Source organism: Sorex fumeus, unplaced genomic scaffold, assembly GCF_029834395.1.
Source record: "Sorex fumeus unplaced genomic scaffold, SorFum_2.1 ptg000047l, whole genome shotgun sequence".
In the NCBI taxonomy this organism is placed as follows: domain Eukaryota; kingdom Metazoa; phylum Chordata; class Mammalia; order Eulipotyphla; family Soricidae; genus Sorex; species Sorex fumeus.
The window spans coordinates 5,628,392-5,649,738 of NW_026606104.1; the positions used below are offsets into that span (position 1 = coordinate 5,628,392).

General features: G+C 51.6%; 1 protein-coding gene across 1 annotated transcript; it reads left to right on the top strand.

The window, feature by feature from the left end:
- The first annotated feature begins 10,710 nt into the window (after positions 1-10,710).
- Positions 10,711-18,675, top strand: TTC24 (tetratricopeptide repeat domain 24). The gene is made up of 7 exons (XM_056122805.1): positions 10,711-11,410; positions 11,564-11,767; positions 12,717-12,845; positions 13,323-13,435; positions 14,363-14,461; positions 17,012-17,115; positions 18,600-18,675. The coding sequence occupies exons 1-7, from the start codon at positions 10,711-10,713 to the stop codon at positions 18,673-18,675; spliced, it is 1,425 nt and encodes a 474-aa protein (XP_055978780.1).
- Positions 18,676-21,347: the final 2,672 nt, after the last annotated feature.

Here is a 21,347-nt window from a genome sequence, read left to right on the forward strand (position 1 = left end):
CTCCTCTGCCGTCAGGCGTTCATCTGCGAGGCAGAGGGAGGAAGGTAAGGTCCGTGCTGGGAGCTGAGACAGAGGCCGGAGTGTGCAAGGTCATCCCCATACACTCTCGGGGAAATCTGCTCCGAGGCCACCAGCATCTCCTGTGCCCGTCTCTCTTCCCAGGACACCATCCATGACACCAGTCTGCTTAGCACACCCCTTTACTGCCTGGCAGCACAGAGAGGAGGGGTCCCTCCTGCAGCCCAGCCTTTTCTCTGTCTCCAGTGGCTCCCCACCTGCTCCTTCCCAGCCCTTTTCTCGGTGCCTCCCAAAACGAACATCCAAATCTCTTTTTGGCAGGGGACTTGAGCCTGCTTCTCCCTAACTAGATGGAATTTGACAAGAACTGTGGAGACTAGCTCCCCAAAGTGTCAGAGATGAGGCCAGTACCACCAACTCACGTCCACTGCATAAGGGTCGTTCCCTCTGTCAGGCACGGGGTGGACAGATGTCTCTCTCCCCTCTCCAGAATCAGGGGTCACCATGAGAACAGGTAAGTAGGAACCTCCAATTTAGGGGCCAGAGAGGCAGGACAGGGGTTAGGGGACTTGCCTTGCATGTGACTGACCCTAGTTTGATCCCCAACACCATATAGGGTCCCCTGAGTCCCACCGGGAGAGAGGCAGGAGTAACCAGGGCACCACCAAGTGTGGCCCCAAACCAAAAAATAATAATAATAAAACCCTCCAATTTAATTTGCTATGTGTGATTCTCCTGCCTCTGTGCCTGGTGTGCGGGACCCGGGGCATAGATCTCCAAACCTGCTCGGATTGGGACTGGGGCGTCCTCCACCCAGATCCCCCATCTTCCAGGCGTTACACCCACCAACTGCCCCGGTGCTGTGTAATCCCATTAATGGCCAAGACCCAGAGACTATAAAACCCTGCTCCCGGAAGAGTCTAAGTCTTACTCTGGAGAACCTGGCAGGCTACCAAAAGTATCCTGCCCACACGGCAGAGTCTGGCAAACTCCCCATGGTGTATTCAATATGCCAAAAACCAGTAACAATGATGGCTCTCATTCTCCTGACCCTGAAAGAACCTCGAATGTGGTACTTTTTAAAATCTCAGGGCTAGATGAAGGAGACGTTACTGGGGCCTACTCAAGGCAATCAAAAAAAAAAAAAAACAAAGGACAGTGGTACAGTGATGTGTGATTCTAGTCCACAAAATTCTATGGAAGCAGCGAACTCCACCTATGCATAGAACCTTTTTTTTTGGGGGGGGGGGGGGAGGGTTACTCCTGGCAGTGCTCAGGGGATGCTAAGAATTGAACTCGGGTTGGCCGCGTGCAAGGCATATGCCCTACCCGCTGTCCTATGACTCCAGCCCCTGTGCATAAAATCTTAAAGAACAAATTGGTGAAAGGATATCAACAGAGGGACATTCACTGAGGATGAAGTTAAAGGCCTATTTTAAAAGATCACAAAGAGCATTAGAGTGATAGCACAGCAGGCAAGGCACTTTCCTTATACTTGGCTGAGCCAGATTTGATCGCTGGCACCACAAAGGGTCCCCAGAGATCTCGCAGGAGTGATCCCTGAGTCTCTGGGTGCAGAGCCAGTAGATAAGTCCTGAGAACAACCAGGTGTGGCCCAAAAACCAAATAAATAAATAAATAAAAACTCAGGGAGGGATTTTTTTGGTTTGTTTTGTGTTTGTGTCACATCCAGCTCAGGGCTTACTCCTGACTCTGTGCTCAAGGATCATGTCTGACAGGGCTTAGGGGACCCTATGCCATGTGGGCAACAAATCCAGGGCAGCTGCATGCAAGTACTCTTTCCCCTGCATGATTTTTGGGGGAGGGGACACCTGGCAGTGCTCAGGGGTTACTCCTGGCAGGCTCGGGGGACTATATGAAATGCCAGGGATTGAACCCGAATCAGTCACATGCCAGGCAAATGCCCTACACTGTATGATCTCTCAGGCTATCTCCCCCTATGAACAAGGCCAGTGTCTTACCCCATGTGCTCTCTCTCCAACTCAGTACAAAAGAAAATGTATTCCCTTTTTGGCATAGTTAGCCCTAAGAAGGAAAATAAAATTTGCACACGAGATAAAATGAGGACAAAAGCCAGGAGTATGAGTCCATGATACAGCACGTGCTGCATGTGCGAAGCCTGGGTTTGATCCCTGGGCCCACACATGTGTCTTCTATTTGTTTTCTAGGCCCCCACGGGGCTGTGCTCAGAGGACCATAAAAAGGCAGGTAAGGGCAGGACAAATAGCACAGGGGGTAAGGCATCTGCTTTCCCAGGTTTAATCCCCAGCACTGCACAGTGTCCCCTGAACTCCACCTCGGATCACAGAGCCAGGAGCTGGCCCTGAGCCCAACTGGGTGTGGCTCAAAAACAAAACAAAAACAAAGGACATAAACTCAAAAGATAGATAGATACAGTAATGAGGACAACTGGTTCAATCCCCAGCATCCCATATGGCCTCTTGAGCATTGACAGAAAGTAATTCCTGAGGGCAGAGCCAGGAGTAACCCCCCGAGCACCACCGGGTGTGGCCCCCAAACAAATACACACACAGAAAGACAGAGTGCTTAGCCTATCTTTTGCTATGGGCCAGGCGGTGTCCCAGCTTCACACATAGAACCTGAAGTGGACTCAACACTCCACGTCCTTCCCATGGCTTCTCTTACTTCCTTATATTGCGCTTTTGCACAGCCTGAATATGGATCGGTGAGGAGGGACTTATTTGACTTGGCAGTTAGGGCAAGTTAAAACATGCCCTTCTCTCTTTCCCCCCTCTCTCTCTTCCCCGCCTCCCCAGTGCCCTCCATGCTCAGATTTGAAAGCTGCGGCCAATCACAGGAAACCCACAGTCCCTCCGAGAGTGTGTACTGGGAACAAGTGCGGTAGCTAAGCATGGAAAACATGAAGCAGTAAGTGAATGACCTCACTTCAGAGTTATGAATTGAGGCCTGTGACAGAGGGCGGGCCTCTGAACACACAGTCCAAGCAGAAAGAAACATCAGTCTGCCCGCCCTTCAGGGGCCTGGAACTTTCCTTCAACAGATTAATTTCAGCACACAGACTTTGCTCTTTTCATTCAATGTTGGGTGGAATAGGAGGGGAGAACAGCTCAGTGGCAATATGCCTGCCTTTAAGCTCGAGGCCCAGGGTTCAGACTGTAGCTATAGCCCAGTGTGCCTACAGCTTTGGACTCTGTGGTTGAGGTGAGCCTGCAGCAGCACAAGCAAAACTGTGTATGTGTTGGGGGGGGGGGGGGGTGTCAGGCTGGAGCAGGGAGAACGTTTGCCTTGCTCGCATCTGATCTGGGTTCGATCCCCTGCATTCCACGTGGAATCCCAAGCACGACCAGGAGTAATTCCTGAGTGCAGAGGCAGGAGTAACCCCTGAGTATCACTACTGGATGTGACCTAAAAAGGAAAAAAAAAAATCTGTGCAAGGACTCAGAGAGATAGTCCAGAGGGGAGAGCACTTTGCCTTGCACACGGTCAACCCAGTTTCAATCTCCGGCACCCCAGGCCCTGAGTACCAGCAGATGTGGCCCAAATACCACCCCAAAAAAGAATGTGCAAGCACCTGTGAGACTCTGTGTGTGTGTGTGTGTACGCGCGCGCATCACAATCATCACAACAAAAGCAAAGGAAGGGAAGAAGGAGTGTTAAGAGAAGGAAAGGAGGGGCTGAAGAAATAGTACAGCAGGAATGGTGTTTACCTTGCATGCAGCTGACCTAGGTTCAACCCCCAGCACCCCACTGGATCCCCTTAGCCCCACCAGCCAGGCAAATGCCTGAGCACAGAGCTGAAGCCCAGAGCACCGCCAGGGATGTAGAATGGGAGAGAGAGCACGTAGGGTAGGAGGCTAGATCCTTCCATACTTTGTATGGAGGTCCCTCTGATACCATCTGGAGCAAATCCCAGCAGAGCTGGATATAGTTGCTGAATACTGCTGGGGTGTGATCCAAAAATCCAATCCCATGGAAACCTCCCTGTCATTCCATATTTCTGAAGGCAGTTCTTTTTCTATTTCTCTTTTGAAAATAATTATGTGAGGGCCACAGAGATAGTACAGTGGTTAGGGCGCTTGCCTTGCACATGGGTAACCCAGGGTTCAATTCCTGGCACCAGAGTTCCTGGAGCCACACCAGGTGTGACCCCTGAGCACAGCTGTAACCTCCCCCTCAAAATAAACAAATAAAGAGAATAACCTGGGGTTAGGAGAAGTCACACAGCAAGTGATACTGTTTCACCTGCAGTTCAGGGGTGCCCAATCCAGACCTAACGGAGCAGAAGCTCCGGCGGGATGGGTCAGGAATGTGCGTTTTTTAACAAGCTGCTTAGGCAATTCAGACACAACCAAAATTTGAGAGGTATTGTCTCCAAATGCGTCAGAAAGCCAAGAGGCACCCCACGTTTCCTTAGGCGCGCAGTCCCCCAGGAGCAATCGGTAAAGGGCAGAGACGGGAGGGCGTGTCTCCCGCAGCCAGGGACTGCGGGGCTCTGAGCAAGCTTGGAAGAGCCGCCGGAGTGGAGGCATTTTGCAGTTCTGAGTCGGCTCGGCGCTCCCCGCCCGTCCCCCAGCACAGACCGCTCCCACCGAACAAAGACCCGGCCGACCCCCCGGCCGGCGGCAGCCCCTCGAGACCCTCCTAGGTCCCTCCTGGTACTCACAGGTTGCCCGGCTCGGGCCCGTTCCTCTCCCCTCCATGTTCCCCTTCTTCCAGGTTTGAATCTCCCGCCGCTGGGCCACCGCCCCTTATCGGCGCCGCAGCCCAAAAGGACACTTCCGTTGTGTGTCGCAGAGGCTCCTGGGATTTGTAGTTCGGATATGCGGCACCTACTCTCCAGGTGGGGAGGGTAAAGAGATGCTCCCTTTCTGACTCAACCTGGACTTTTTGCTCCTGCAGGGCTCCTTCTCTGCTACACCTTATTATTATTATTTTGTTTTGGCTTTTTGCTTCACATTCGGTCATGTTTAGAGGTTACTCCTGGCTCTGCACTCAGGAATTTGTCCTGGCGGTGCTCAGGGCACCACATGGGATGCAGAAGAGCTAACCCAGTTCGGCTACTTGCAAGGCAAACGCCCCACCCACTATACTATTGCTCCGGCTCCTACACCTTATTTTCACTTTTTGTTTGTTTGTTTTTTACATTTTTTATTTGTTTGTTTGTTTGTTTGTGGGCCACACCTGCCAATGCTCAGGGATTACTCCTAACTCTGCAACACCAGAATCACTCCTGGGTTGTTCCTCAGGGGACCATATTGATGTAGTCAGGTAGACAGGGAAGGCCCCCTCCCATGGTAATGGCAAAAGCCAGCCCTGCAGAAAATAGGAAAAAAAGGAACCAAGGCCTCATGAGACCCTCACCTATCTACAACAACAGACCCAGAGAAGCTCCTGCAGGAACAAAAGGCCAGGAAAGGAATTTCAAAGAAGACCATCACCTTTCCCACCCCGCCCCCCAACCTCCTTGGCAACGGGCCCACCTGGGGGCAGGTTGGAGAAACCCTATAAAGACCACCTTAAACAAAGGAAGGGCACCGGAGCCCATGTGCTGCTTGCACTCATGTGGTCAAGCACATGTGGTGCCCAGCACATGTGTCGTGGGCATCTCCCCTCTTGAGATGTGCATTTTCATGCTTTCGTGTCTAATGCTAGGATGTGTATAGGGGCTCTCTCCGACCTTGGAGAGCCTGTGTTCTCTCTTGAGTACGTTACTCTCTCTCACTCTCTCCCCCTCCACACCTTAAAAACCCTCCAAATAAAATCTATGTATTTCACTGCTTGTCTACTCCTGAAATTCCTTTCTGCAAGGCAAGACAAGAACCCAGTAACCCTGGGTCCCGGGTGGCAGGGGCAGTTGGGGAGAAAGTGACCATCTTTCTCCTCCCTGCTTCACATAAGTCACCCATGAGGCCCACCGACATCGATATGAGATATCATGGATCTAACCTGGGTCTCCTGCATGCAAAGCAAATTCCCTAGCCACTGTACCATTACTCCAATCCGTGCTACGCCTTATTTTTTAGTCCATGCCTTTCTCCTGCCTCTGTGATTCCCCACTTCTCCCTCCCCGCACCCCAATATTCCCATTAACATTACCCCCAGTTCTACTTTCTATTTTTCCCCTTTTTGGGGTATGTGTGAGAGATGAAGTGGGGTGGGCCTTGGTGGTGGTGGTGTTCCAGAGACCTTGCAGGTCCTATACCATATCTCGTGCTTGCACCTCATGCTCACTAGCCCTTTGAGCTACCTCCCCTGCCACTCTAGAATATTCTCGGGTCTGGCTCACTTGGGGAGCCTTGTAGGAGATATGCACTAAACTTGGAGGTGCAGACACAGAGATAAATAAGCACAGTTAATGCCCTAGAGAAAATTACTGAAAGAGAAGTGAGTAACACTCACAAAGTCAAAAGAGTTAGAGGTCTGTGATACACACTGTTTTCCCCAGTGGAAGGGAAGAAATGCTGGCTGTGATTAAGAGCAAGGAAGGACAGACAGGAAGATGGTGGAAGCAACTGCTGGGCTGGGTTGAGAAGTGAACAAGAGTTTAACAAATTGAAGGAAAGAAGAATTCCAGGCAGAGGAAACTGTGTGTGCAAGAGCAAGGAGATGTATTCGGGAAATTGTCATCAGTTCCTTTTCATGGGAGAACAAAGATCTAACAGGAAGAGGTAGGAAGTGTGTTTGGAGAGCGCCAGGGCCAGGCCTCCTGGGGCCTTGGACACCTTGTTAAGGTATGGGGAGCAATCAGAAGACAAACAATACTTTAGACATAGGCCAGAGTCAGGCTATATTTCAGAAATATCCTTTTGCAGCAGGGACTGAGCAGAGGATGGGAGGACAGAGGTCAATTGGGAGTTTATTGTAGTAGTACAAATGTGAGATAAAGGTTTAAGCTTTTTTAAAATTGTAATAACTATACTTTTTAAAAATTTCTTTTGGGCAGGGGCTGGAGTGATAATACAGTGGGTAGGGTGCTTGTCTTGCACATGGCCAACCCGTGTTCAACCCCCAGCATCCCACATGGTTCCCCAAGCCCCACCAGGAGAGATTACTGAGTACAGAGCAAGGAGTTATCCCTGAGCACTGCCAAATGTGACCCCAAAACAAATTTTAAAAATTAAACATAAAAATGCTTTGGGGCCAGAAACATAATACACAGGGTAGATCGCTTACCTTGTCTGTAACCACCCTGGGTTCGATTCCCAGCATCCCATATGGTCCCCTGAGCCCCGCCAGGAGTAATTCCCGAGTGCAGAGCCAGGATTAAGCACTGAGCACCACCAGACATGGCAAAAAAAAAAAAAAAATCTGAACCAGGCAGATCTGCCTATCCAGCCAGAGGGAAATACTGGATGAGTGCTTGGAATGAGGCCTCTGGGCCTAGGCCAGGTAGATGAGAAGAAGGTGTCAGTGAGTAGAAAACAGGTGGCCAAGAACCAGATGGGGTCTCCCTCACAAGTCCTAGAACTCTATACTTGAACACCACCCTGAGAGGGAAAAGGAGGAATAAAATCAAGCCCCCACCAACCCGGTGGAATAGGGAAGGATAAGACAGGAAGTAAAAAAAAAAGAATAAATAAATAAATAAAAATAAACTATAACTGAGTGCCAGAATGATAGCACAGCGGGTAGGGCCTTTGCCTTGCACACAGCCAACCCAGGTTCGATTCCCAGTATCCCATATATGGTCCCCTGAGCACTGTCAGAAGTAATTCCTGAGTTCAGGCCCTCCCGTTGATCGTCGATTTGCTCGAGCAGGCCCAGTAACGTCTCCATTGGAGACTTTGTTGTTACTGCGTCTGGCATATCAAATACTCTCGGTAGCTTGCCGGGCTCTCCGAGAGGGGCGGAGGAATTGAACTCGGGTCGGCCATGTTGGCCGCTTGTAAGGCGAACGCCCTACCCGCTGTGCTATCGCTCCAGCCTGAGTTCAGAGCCGGGAGTAACTCCTGAGCATCACTGGGTGTAACCCAAAAAGAAAAAAAAAAAGATCCCTTATTTCCTTCTCCTAGGACATAGGCAGAAACGGAGATTCCAATTCATAAATGATTGCTAGATACCTGTGAGGTCGTCGGAGGTTGGGTGAGAGCAACTCCATCCGGCTCTCTCCTCCTCTCTAGCAATTTCGTTCTGCCCTCTCCTCCACTCACCACTGCCAGGGAAGCCAGGCTAGAGCAGTCTCTAACGACCCTGTTCAAAAGCTGCAGGCAGCTGCGAATCCTGTTTGGGAAAAGGGCACCATCTGTGGCACACAGCCCCACGGCTGCTGGCAGAGACTGCAGAGTCTGCCAGGCAAATGCAGGTGAGACACTGCCTTCGCATTTTGTTTCTGGCAAAGGCCTCTGGGCTTGAAAGAAGCCTTTCCTGCAGGTAAATGAGGACATTAGCTTTCTGATGCAGGCCTCCCTGGGTGAGGTGCCCAGTGACCTGAAGCCTGATGTCTCATTAAATAGAACCTGGAGGCTGCAGATCAGTGGGGCTGGGGAAAGGAGCCCAGGGGCAGGAAGGCTTATCTGATCTCCAGGCCCTTCCTAACCATCAAACCTGTTCCCAAACGGGAAATTACCCCACAGGGGCCCAGCATAAGTATGTGTGTGTGTGTGTGTCTCTGTGTGTGTGTCTCTGTGTGTGTGTGTGTCTCTGTGTGTGTCTGTGTCTGTATTTCCAATTCCATCATTAAAGCTTGCTATCTCAGTGTAGTGGAAGGGACCCTTGGCTCACAATCAGAAAAACCTGGTTTCTAAACCCAATTACCCAACTGCTTCGCAGCCCCAGGCAGGGAAGTCACAACTGCTTATGACTCAAGCCACAGCAGCAGGCCCAGCTCCCACTCTGAAATGAGAGTAGGGGTAAATGTTTGAGGGTGTAACTGGCTACTTTCAGGAGTTGGGAGCTATGCTTATAGGGACAGGGGACCTGGGGAACAGGAAGTGTAATGGAATCCCTGGGCCTTAGTGCCTCTCTTAATGAGAGAGGATATCTGATATGTCAATCAAATAATTCCCTGGGAACATGGGCGGTACCTGGAAACCTTAAGAGATCTCAGCTAAGAGCCCAGGGAGGTAATCCAAGCCAGAGGGGCCATTCCGGAGAGTCAGCCTTAAGAAGCTCAGAGGAGGTAAGTCGCCCTGTGGCTGAGACTTCATGATGTATGGGTGGCCAGGATCAATCAGGGCCTTGAAGATGAGGATTCCTAGGTGTCTGAGGAGTAGGGGACTTTCTCTGAAAAGAGGAATATATCTCTTCTAACAATGCCTCTTGAGAAAGGTATTGGAGGGCAGGGGAGAGTCCAGGGAGAACAAAAGGACTGAAGCTCTTGCTTCACAGAGGGGAGGCCTGGGTTCAGCTTCCGATGCCACCTCCTGGGAGCAACCTGGGATTAGATGAGTACCCTGCCCAAGCATCTTTGGGTGTGGCCCCAAAACAAAGAAATGGGGAAACTGGGAGGGAAGGGTGGTGCTTAGAGCCTGTAGTCTTTTTCTCTCCTGTCCAGGAAAAGGCTCTACCTTTCAAGAAATGAGATACTTGCAGGAAGTGTGTGTGTGTGTCTGTGTGTCTGTGTGTCTGTGTGTGTCTTTACGTCTGTGTGTGTATCTATCTTTGTATGTGTGTCTGTGTGTGTATGTGTGTATGTATGCATGAGCAATATATTTGAATTTACGAGGCAGGAGAAAGAGTAGAAAATGGTTCCCTTAACATGGGGGAAAGGGGAGTGATGGATACTTGCCTTGCATGCGGCTGACCCTGGCTCGATCTCCAGCACCCCGTGTGAGCTTAGAGATAGGACTAAGTCCTGAATACTCACAGGTGTGGCCCCAAACAGCAAATAAATAAATAAATAAGGAAGTGGGGGGGACAAAGAAATGATAGATAGTCCAGCCAGCGGGAAAGGTGCTAATCTGGAATGTGACTGACCCAGGTTCAATTCCTGGCACAGCATACTGTCCCCTGAGCCCCATCATAAGTGTGCACAGAGCCAGGAGTGAGCCCTGAGCATAGCCAAGTGTGCCCTTTCCAAAACAAAACAAAACAAAACCAGTGAGCAGACTTGGTGTAGAACTGACACCACTGCTATCTGCAGAATAGCACTGAGAAGAAATGTGCCAGTCCCCTCATTGCTCCCAACCCAGTAAATATACAAGGCGCTGGAGGAATGGCTCCATGAGCCAGGCACAGAAGTTGCACGCAGGAGGTCCAAGTTCAATACCCTCACCACCTGCCCCAATACCGCCTGATCCCCTGAGCTATGAACTGGGAATAGCTCCAAGCATCATTGGATGTGGCCCTCACAAAAAACAAGAAAGAAAGGGGGAAAAAAAGGAATTCAGGGGGCTGGAGCGATAGCACAGCAGGTAGGGTGTTTTGCCTTGCATGTGGCCAAGCCGGGTTCGATTCCCAGCATTCCATATGGTCCCCCGAGCACTGCCAGGGGAAATTCCTGAGCGCATGAGCCAGGAATAACCCCTGTGAATCACCAAGTGTGACCCAAAAAGAAGAAAAAAATAATAAAAAAGAATTTAAACATGAGAATTAGTGTAGAGCCCAAAGATAGATGAAACAAGCTGAGGTAACAGAGGAATCTGGGAGACTCTCAGGCCTGACCACGGCCAAGCTGCGGGTATCTCGCTTGGATGGCATCAAGGGGGATTTGCTGACTCTCTGCTCCCTCCCCCCACCTCCATCAGCACTATGTCTCCCCCGAACCCTGAGGATCCACCCCAGGAGCCTGGGCCCTCAAGCTTCAAGAAAAAAAAGAAGAAAAGGAAGTGGCCACAGTGCGAGGCCAGCATCCATGCCCTCACCAGCGCTGGCCACGGGGCCCTCCTTGCTGGCCGGAACCACGAAGCCCTGGCCAGTTTCCAGAGGGCCTTCCTCTTAGCCTCTGAAGCCCCCCACACCAGGGACACCCCCATTCTCCGGGCCTGTGCCTTCAATCTAGGGGCTGCCTATGTGGAGACGGGGGACCCAGCCAGAGGTCTCGAGCTGCTCCTGCGGGCACAACCAGAAGGGGAGGCCCAGGGCGTGGGTCACGGCGACCAGTGCTTCAACGTGGCTTCGGCCTACCAAGCCCTGGGGGACCTGCCTCAAGCTTTGGCCTGGTACCACAGGGCCCTGGGCCACTACCAGCTGCTAGGTGACCAGGGACAAGCCCAGGCAAAGATGGGAGCCTGCTACCAGGCACTGGGGGAGCCGGAGCAGGCCGTGCACTACCTGCAGGAAGCCAGCCGGGCCTACGCCCAGGCGGGTCAGCCCCGGGCCGCAGCCTTGGCACTGGGGGCCGTGGCCGGGTGTATGCTGGCAAGCGGGCAGCATGGGGTGCGCGAGGTGGTGCAAGTGCTGGAGAAAAGCCGGGCATTCGCTGAGAGGAGCCCGGAGCAGGGACTGCTGGGTAAGAGCTCGGGGTCTGGTACCACTGAGGGGTGGAAGGAAAGCAGAGGTGTCCCCAAGGGCTCGGAAGGGGCTGGGGGAGGGGGGGAACAGGGGGACAGGGCTGCCCCACGCGGCCTTGAAGGCATCTGACCTGGTAGACCCATCTCCACAGGTCAACTCTACAATGATCTAGGCCTGGCTTACTCCAAGCTCCGGCTGTTCCCTCTGGCCGCAGAGGCCTTCCTGCAGGCCCTGCCCCTGTGCCAGGGGCCAGCCGAGGAGGCCACAGTGCTGGGGAATCTCGGGGCAGCCCACAATGCCCTGGGCAACTACCAGGAAGCGCGGGAGTATCACCAGCAGGCCGCCAACCTGCACGGTAGGTCTAGGTGGGAACGAAGTGGACGGAGGGATGGAGAGGAGGTTCAGCTAGCACCCCGAGACTGAGGAAGAAGCAGGACTGTCGGGCCTGGGAAGATGGACTAGCCAGATAGGACCAAGCAAGGACCTGGGCTGAGGCGTGATTGGGTGGGGAAGCCTCAGGGCACAGAGGGATGTCCTCCAGCTTACTGAATGGCTGAGTCTCATTCTCTGACTCAGTTTGTGGAAGTTAAAAAATGGATCTTTAGGGCTGGAGAGAGAGAGAGAGGCGGGTAGGGCCCTTGGCTTGCTTGCAGCTGGCCCCATTTCGATCCTCCCAGAATCCCATATGGTCCCCTCAAGCCTGCCATGAGGAATCCCTGGTTGCAGAGCCAGAAGTAAGCCCTGAGTATCTCCAGGTGTGGCCCCCAAACCAAAAAATAAAGTGTCTTTCTGGGGCCAAAGAGAAGGTATAGAGTTAAGGCACTTGCATTGCACAAGGCCAGCCTGGATTTGACTCTCAGCACCACAAAAGGTCCTGAGCCCCCACCAGGAGTGACTCCGAGCACAGAGCCAGGAGGAAGTCCTGAGAACAGAGGGACATAAAAGGGTCCTTAATATTAATGCACCTCAAGGCCGGAGCGATAGTACAGTCAGTTGGTAGGGCATTTGTCTTGCACGCGGGTTCAATCCCTGGTATCCCATATAGTCCCCCAAGCACCGCCAGGAGTAATTCCTGAGTACAGAGCCAGGAGTAACCCCTGAGCATCGCTGGGTGTAACCCCCCCAAAATATAAATATATATATATTACTGCACCTTGCTGTAGCGGGACCCAGAGCAGGCTGGAGGCATCGAGGGCTGAGGGAACCTCAGGAGTGAACCTAAAGGTTGCTGTGGTGCCGGGGCCCATCCTCAGTGGTTAGGGACCTGGATGTCGGGTCTCCTCTCAGGATGGATCTATCCTTAGGTTCTGTGGGCCAGCGGCGGGAGCAGGGCCGGAGCTTTGGCAGTCTGGCATATGCTCTGAGCCAGCTGGGGGACCACACGGCTGCCCGAGACAACTTCCTGCACGCGCTGCAGGCTGCCCGGGACACTGGTGAGGCTGAGGGTTAGCAGGTGGCTGGAGGGCCAGAGAGATGGTACAGTGGGTTTGGTGATTCCCTTGCACACAGCCCACTATGGCTTGATCCTGGGCACTGCACAGGGTCCTGCCCTGACAGGAGTGACCCCTGAGGGCAGAGCCAAGAGAACCCTGAGCATTGCCAGGTGTGGCCTTAAAAAAAATTCCTTGGAGAGTGCAAGGACTTAGGATGGGGTACAGTGGGTAACCCTTGTGTTGCATGCAACCGACCCGGGTTTGATTCCCAGAATCCCATATGGTCCCCCGAGCACCGCCAGGAGTAATTCCTGACTGTATGATCCAGGAGTAATCCCTGTGCACTGCTGGGTGTGACCCAAAAAACAAAACAAAAGAAAAGAAAAGAAAAGAAAAGGACTTGGGATGGGAGGCTCAGCAGAGGAAGGATCAGTGGGACAGGATCCCATAAGTGGACCTCGAGTTTGTCTTTCGCAGGGGACGTGAAGGGTCAGTGGCAGGCCTGTGAGGGTCTGGGGGCTGCGGCAGCACGACTGGGCCAGCATGACCAGGCTGTGTGCCACTACAAGGATGCACTGGCCCACTGCCAGGTAAGGCCCTCCCGGGTCAGCTGGAACCGTCACTTCTCACCTGCCTGCAGTGCAGCCCCTCCTGCCTTTCCCCCTGTCCTCTCTGTGTCATTCTTCTGTCCAGTGTGCTGAAACATGCACTTCAGGGGAGGGAGAGCCCATATCTGCCCCCAGTGCTGGGTGGGCAGTGGGGGCCAGGCAAAGGATGGGTCAAGGAGATACAAGACAAAACCCCCTCCCCTCCTCTCTTTCCTATTTTTTCCCCTTGGGGCCATACTCAGCAGTCCTGGCTCTCAGTGACTGCTCCTGGTGGAGCTCAGGGAACCTCTTTATTTTGCTTTGGTTTCGGGCTCATATCTGGTGGCACTCAGGGTCACTCCTGCTTGTGGGACCATACAGTACTGGAGGGGAGCTGCAGAGAGAAAGGGTTAGGTGCTGGCCTTGCACATAGCTCCCTGGATTCCATCCTGGCACCCCATAGGATTCCCCCAAACCCCAACAGGATTGATCCCTGAGCACAGAGCCAAGAGTAAGCCATAAACACTGTCACTTCTGTTTATTTTGCCCCCACCCAAAATAAACAGAAAAATTAAAAAAAAAAAAAACTATGGTGCCAGAGACCAAACTGTAGCTCCCACATCCAAATCACATCTTTGACCTTTTTTGTTGTTTTTGTTTTTGCTTGTTAGCTTTATGGGTAGCTTCCTGTGGTGCTCAGGGATCACTTTTGACAGCGCTGAAGGGACTATGTGGGGTACTGGGGGTTGAAGCCTGGTGGTCTGCATGCAAGGCAAGCACCCTGCCCCAGGACTATCTCTCTGGTCTGCGCTCGACCGTTTGATCCCTCTTCCTGGCCCTCTTTTCTATTTCTTTTTTCTGCAGTCCCCTGAGGAAAGGCCTGAAATGTTCAGACCTTTCCCAGCCCCCCATTATCGACCCTCCCCACAGAAAGAGTCAGATTCTGTGCGTGAGCGACTGGTGGCAAAGCTGGCAGACGCCGTGAGGACACATGTGGCCCGGGGTGGGCTGGTCCCTACTCACACCCAGGTAAGAGGACCCCGAACAAGTTGCTGGGAGCAGGGGGAGCTGGCCAGGAGGAGGGGTGTGGAGAACAGAGGGGACACACTCTGTCTGCTGGGCTGTCACATCTCGGTTATGTATCAAGTGTCACTTTCCCTACCGCCAGCTGGAGTGAAGATCTGGGAGGAGAGTTCTGCATGTATCCAACGCTTGGGTTGTGCCAGGACTTTGCTTAGTAGAAATTAAATCCAGTGGGTAAATGCCAGGGGTGCAGAGAGGCATCCTGAGCCAGAACCGAGAAGGCATTTTAAGTCTTTGGCTGCAGTTACCAAAAGGGCCACAGGGTGGCAACAGTGCTCAGAGGACATTCTTCATATCTGGGTTCCCCAAGGGACATTTCTCCACTTGGCTCCATCTCCCGGCCTCTTTCCTCAAATCTCTAACTAACTTCTCCCTCACATAGTAAGGCACCCATAAGAAACCTCCCACCCCAAGAATTGAGATTGTCCTTTAATGCTAACTATATTTATCTAATGAGTTTTAGGTCTTTTTTAAAATTTGTTTTAGAGGCCGGAGCGATAGTACAGCAAGTGGGGTGTTTGTCTTGCACACGGCCAACCGGGGGTTCGATCCTCGGCATTCCACATGGTCCCCAGCACCACCAGGAGTGATTCCTGAGTGCAGAGCCAGGAGTAACCCCTAAGCATCGCTGGGTGTGACCCAAAGAGAAAACATAATAATAAAATTTGTTTTAAAGAGTAGGACAGGGCCGGAGCGATAGCACAGCGGGTAGGGCATTTGCCTTGCACATGGCTGACCTGAGTTCGATTCCCAGCATCCCATATGGTCCCCCAAGCATTACCAGGAGTAATTCCTGAGTGAAGAGCCAGGAGTGATCCCTGAGCATCGCTGGGTGTGACCCCCAAAAAAAGCAGAAAAAAAAGAGTAGGACATCATACACAGGTTATTATTTGGGGGGCTATTCTCAAGCCAAGGACCTGGGACTTTTAAAATATGATTTGTTCAGCAATAGAAAACAAATTATTTAATGATTTCTTTTTGGCAGGTCTGAATGTTGGGGAAAATTCCAAATAATAATGTTGAATCTTTTGTCATAATATTGAATGTGATCAACATAGAGAGAGAGAGTAAAGTGGAAATCTGCCACACAGGCGGGGATGGGTGGGAGGGGGGCATACTGGGGTTCTTGGTGGTGGAAAATATGCACTGGTGAAGGGACGGGTGTTTGATCATTGTATGACCGACCGAGACTTAAACTGAAAGACTTTGTGACTGTCCTCATGGTGATTCAATAAATAAAAATAAAATAAAAATATGATTCGTGGGGCAGGAGAGAGAGTATGGCAGGCGGCATGCTTGCCTTGCACAGGACCCACCCAAGTTTGATCCTTGCATCACATATGGTCTCCTGAGCACTCTGAGCACTGCCGGGAATGATGCTTGAGCATTGCCAGATGTGGCCCAGAAGCAAACAAGAATAAATAAATAAAATATGATTCTTCAGGTCAGAGAACTAGTACAGCAGGGAAGACTCTTGCCTTGCATGTAGCCAACCAGATTTGATACCCAGCTCCACATACGGTCCCCCAGCAGCACCAGGAGTGATGCCTGAGCACAGAGCCAGGACAAACACAGACAAACGTGGACCCAAAGCAAAGTGAAAATAAGATTTTTTTTTAGCATTTTTTGGGTCACACCCAGCAATGCTCAGCGGTTACTCCTGGCTCTGCACTCTGGAATCGCTCCTGGTGGTGCTTGGAGGACCATATGGGATGCCGGGGGATTGATCCCAGGTTAGGAATGTGCAAGGCAGATGTCCAACCCACTGTGCTATCGCTCTGATCCAAAAATAAAATTTTTTAAATTGAAAAATAAAGAGCTCATGGCCAGAGAGATAGTACAGCACTTTCCTTGCATGAGACCAATGGGGACCAGGTGGGATACTAAAGATCATCCCGGGATCAGCTGTACTTCCACTTCCCCATACTCTCTCTCTGGCCCCATATTCATTATTTCCAGACACTATTAAGTTATCCTGGTCAGTTATCTTTCTGCACTGGGGGTCGAGTGATAAACCAGTTACCTTCTTCCTGTGTCTTTGCACCTGGATGCAGGAGGGTATGCTGGGTGGTCATACCTGGTTCTTTCTGATAGCAGATGATCCTGGCTTCTAACCTGAGTTACCAGGTGAGACAGCCCCTTATCTGGTCACACTTCTGGCTCCAGACACCTCACACCCAAATTGTCTCCCACACGCCCAACTTCTCGGGGCCACTGTGTTTGCAGAGAACATTCCCTCACTCATCACATCTCTGCTAAAAGTTGCTTTTCTCATACGGGTCCTCATTCCTCCACTTTTTTTTTTCTAGACCTCCAATTCAGGAAGGACGTGGGCCGCAGGTAGGGTCCTCCCAGCCTGTCCTCCACCCAGGGTGGGCCACAGTGCAGCAGAAGTGCAGCACAGGTGAGGGGCAGGGGGTGCTGGAAGGGTGGGAGCTCTGGAAAGAGAAGGCCCAGACTGGGTGTCTCAGGACTGCCTGTTCCCTGTCTTTGCAGGTCCTTGCGATCATGGGAAGACCGAGAGTTAGAGGAAGACCAGAAGGAGAAAGAAGAGGGGCCAGGAAAGCTTCCCACCATGTCCTGGACTCTGAGACCGGAGCGTGAGTCACTGTGGGGTACTTTTCCAAGCCCCCTTATTCTCTGCCCACCTCAGCCCCCCAGTTCCCACCTGGCCCGGCATTTATTTTTTTTAATTTTATTTATTTTTGCTTTTGGGGTCACACCCAGTGATGCACAGGGTTTACTCCAGGCTCTGCACTCAGGAATTACCCCTGGCAGTGCTCAGAGGACATAGGAGATGCTGGGAATCGAACCCGGGTCAGCCACATGCAAGGCAAATGCCCTACCCGCTGTGCTATTGCTCCAGTCCCCCAATCCCAGCATTTATGTCTGGAGACTCAGGCCTGGTTTTCCGGGGAGAACCTTTTCTGGCTTTGCCTCATCTTGCCCCAGAGCCTCCACCCCCCTACCCCCTACCCTGGAACATGTGTCTCTCCCAGCAGGGCCTGTGGAAACCTGCAAGAGCACCTGGGCACTGGCCTGGGCTGGGCCACTGCTCCTGCCTCCCCCATCTGGGAGTGAGTCCCTGTTCTCATCAGCATCCCTGTCACTCAGCACCCAGGTCGAAGCTTGGCCATTCGCATCTCTCAGTCTGCAGTGACCTCAGTCGTTGTGGCCCACCCTTCTTCTTCTTGAACTTTCTCTCTTCTATCCTGCTGTTTCTCAGTGCACAGAGGCCTGTGATGAATCTGTCTCTGTACTCCATCCAGGACCCAGGGCCCAGCTCCCATCAGGAGGCCGAGCTGCCCCCAGCATGGAGGAGGCTGACACTCTGGGACGCAGCGGATCCCAAGCCAATAGGTGGGTCCCTGGAGGATGGGGTAGGGGGGAGGAGAAGAGGTGGCTGTGGGTAATTAGAACAGGTCCTGCTCAGTGTTTGAAGGTGAGGGAGGGACTGGAGAGGGAGCACAGTGGGGAAAACACTTGCCTTGCACGCCACCAACCTGGTTTGATCCCTGGCCTCCCTTAAGGTCTCCTGAGCACCACTAGGAGTGATCCCTGATTACAGAGCTAGGAGTAAGCCCTGAGCACAGAACCAGGAATAGGCCTTTAGCTCAGAAAGAGATGACCCGAAAACAGAACAAATAAAATAAAAAGGGGCCAGAAAGCTGGTAAAGTGAGTAGGGTGTTTGCATTGCACAGGCTAACCCAGGTTTGATCCCTGGCACCCCACATGTCCTTCTGAGCCCCACCAGGAGCAATAATAATGATAATGAATAATAACAAAATTTAAATAACTTAAGGCAGGAGGCATGGGATCTGGAGTTTGAGATGTCCAGTCCAGAACGTTCTTGCCTTTGTCCTACAGCAATCTGAACAACACTCATCCTGCTCCAGGGGCCTGGAGGGTCCCAAGGACTGTAGCCCTCAGAGCAAGGGAGTGTCCTGCTGAGCTGTGGGGCTCAGAGCGCAAGGCCTGGCCTTCCCACCCAGGAGCCCAGCGGCACAGGTGAGGCGCAGAGAGGGCAGAGTGGCCTGAGCCCGTGCAGGACACGCCCACTGGCAAACCGTCCTGTCCCCTCAGATCATCCAGACGGGAAGCACCCCGCCGGAGCCCGGAGAGGAGACCCCCTGAGTCTGGCCTCTGCATCATCACGTGAGCCTCGCTCCCTGCCACCACAGCCCTCCCCCTGAGGCTCCTCCCACCACACGTTTGAGGGTGTTCAAACCAGCTCCTCCTGGTCGCTCACGCTGTGTTGACTCAGGAGCATCTGTCCAGAAGTGGACTTCTGTCCAGGTGAGCTCTGAGCACTCAGCACACAGCTGCTCTGGAGCTTGTTTTTTTTTTTTTTTTTTTAAATTTTAGCCACACCTGCCTGCACTCAGGGATCATTCCTGGCAGTACTAAGGGGACCATATGGGATGCTAGGGATCAAACCCACTGTAGCCATGTGCAAGGCAAGTGCCTTACCTGCTATCCTATCCCTCCGGCCCCTTGGATTGAGACTTGGAAATCACTAACTCTTCCCAGATCTTCACAGTCTCATATGGGAAACTGGGTAGAATCCTGCAGCGGATACATCATTGCCAAGCGCAGGCCACTTCTGGCTGAGACTAGCTTGGGAGCTGCTCCTCAAACCAGTAGCCTCTGGGCCAAGACTGGCAACAGTTCCTGTGGTCCCTTCTGTACATTCACCTGGCACAGGCCATGTGCTGTTCTAAAGGCCTTTCGGTGTTTGCTCCTGAGTCCTCAGTCAGCCCTCATGGAGCTATTATTACCTGCTTCCTGTCACAGGTGAGCAAGGGAAGCACTAAGCTTAGGACTCAGCCCCTAGCACCGCTGGTGAGCGAGAGCCTTTACACTGCGTATTGTGCACCCTCAAGAATGCGGCCCTGACCCCTCCCGACTGGGATAGGGTGTGTGTTTGCTACCAAACCTGTTTAAGCCTGTTGTATGTATTATTGTGACTTAATTAAATATTGTACCGATAAACAAAGGGTATGAAAACAAGCATTGTTTCTATGACGACAAAGTGGCAACCTTGGGAAGCATGATTAAGGTGAACCACTGTAGCACTGCACTGTGCCCCCCTTTGTTCATCGATTTGCTCGAGCGGGCCCAGTAACGTCTCCATTGTGAGACTCGTTGTTACTGTGTTTGGCATATCCAGTACATCATGGGTAGCTTGCCAGGCTTTGCCGTGTGGGTCGACTCTAGGTAGCTTGCTGGGATCTCCGAGAGGGGCAGAGGAATCGAACCTGGCTCGGCCAGGCTGGCTGTGTGCAAGGCAAACGCCCTACTGCTGTGCTATCGCTCTAGCCCCAAGGTGAACCACTGTAATAAAATTAAAATAAAACAACGAATATGGGGCCAGAGCAATAGTACAACAGTCAGGGCATTTACCTGGCATGTGACTGATGTAGGCTTGATCCGGGGAACCCCACATGAACCCCCAAGCACTGCCAGGATTGATCCCTAAGCACAGAGCCAGGAGTAAGCCCTGAGCACTGCTGGATGTGGCCCCCAAACAACAATAACAGCAAAAGTAATAACAGAAAACAATGGTCGAATTAGATGTGGTCATGATTATTATAGATGCGAAAAGTCATGAAAATCTAGATGAACTCAGATTGCTTCAAACATGGCAATAATGTTTTTTTTGTCCCACCTTATGGAAACAAACAGCAAACTGCAGATGATACATCCCTAGTGAAGTTTAGCAAGAAAGGAGATGAAAAGTAACCATCATTCACCTGATGGGGAAAAAAATCTGCAGAGATGTGTTAACGTAAAAGGGCAATGGCGCTCTATCTCTCCTGCTGCCTGCGGTCGGTAGTCTCATGCCTCTTCCCCTACCCCGGGGAGGTGGATGGTGATGGGCAGGCGATGGAAGGAATGAGGGCCAGGCTGGTTGGTCTGAATTGCCATTTATACCAATTCCATCTCCATTCTCCTCTAATTCTCCTCCTGCTTCTTCCTCCCCCATGCTACTTCATTCTCCTCCTCGATCCCCCTTCATTGTCCTTCTGGCTCTAGCATCTGGATCTCCCAGTCCACTCTTACAATCTAGTTAAATCTCCCAGCATGAGGGGTTGGGCTAACAATTACACATAGGTATCATCATCACACAATCAGCAGATGTAAGGTTCTTCCCTTAGGGGAAGCTACTTCCAGGACAGATTCTTACCCAGCAAGACGACTGGCCTAAGGCAAATATGTGTGTGTTTCTCCCCTCCTTAGTCCAACAAACATATAAACATTTATAAATAATAATCATTTTGTATGGGCACAGTAAGAGATACATTAAGCTTATAGAATCACTCTCCTGGGGTCATCTTGATCTCAGACTACAGTGCTCACGCCAGATTAGCCTTCCCTATCCCTAGCATGTTTCTAATCTCGTTGTTACTTTTTAGATCATGACAGCATTTGTCAAATGACCAAGCTCTCAACTTATAGTTGAGTATCGTGGCACTTTGGCCTGGCCCAGGGTAGCTCACAGCTTGCCCTGGGTCCATTCAGTCCCTCATCAGGACCCTGTTTTTGGGGTGCTAGGAACTAAGGGCAACTGAGGCTTAAGTCGAGAAAGCAGATGCCTGGGAGTGAATAATATTCGAAGTCAATTAAACCCCAAGTTACAAAAGCATAATAATAACTGTCTTCCTGTATCTATACAAAAAGGACATTGCTTTAAAATAAACTACTCAAAAGACATAAGGAGAGGAGAAAGGCAATATTTCACTCATACATATAAAATCATAGATTTCTGAAGAATCTGACCTTACAAGTTATAGAATAACTTGTAAGAGTTATTATAGAGTCTGACTGGGG

Bases quoted from the DNA above. Each gene is read 5' to 3' on its own strand.
- TTC24 (XM_056122805.1), top strand. From the start codon at position 10,711: ATGTCTCCCCCGAACCCTGAGGATCCACCCCAGGAGCCTGGGCCCTCA. The intron at 11,768-12,716 runs GTAGGTCTAGGT...ATCTATCCTTAG, and splicing joins GCAGGCCGCCAACCTGCACG to GTTCTGTGGGCCAGCGGCGG. The intron at 13,436-14,362 runs GTAAGGCCCTCC...CCCTCCCCACAG, and splicing joins ATGCACTGGCCCACTGCCAG to AAAGAGTCAGATTCTGTGCG.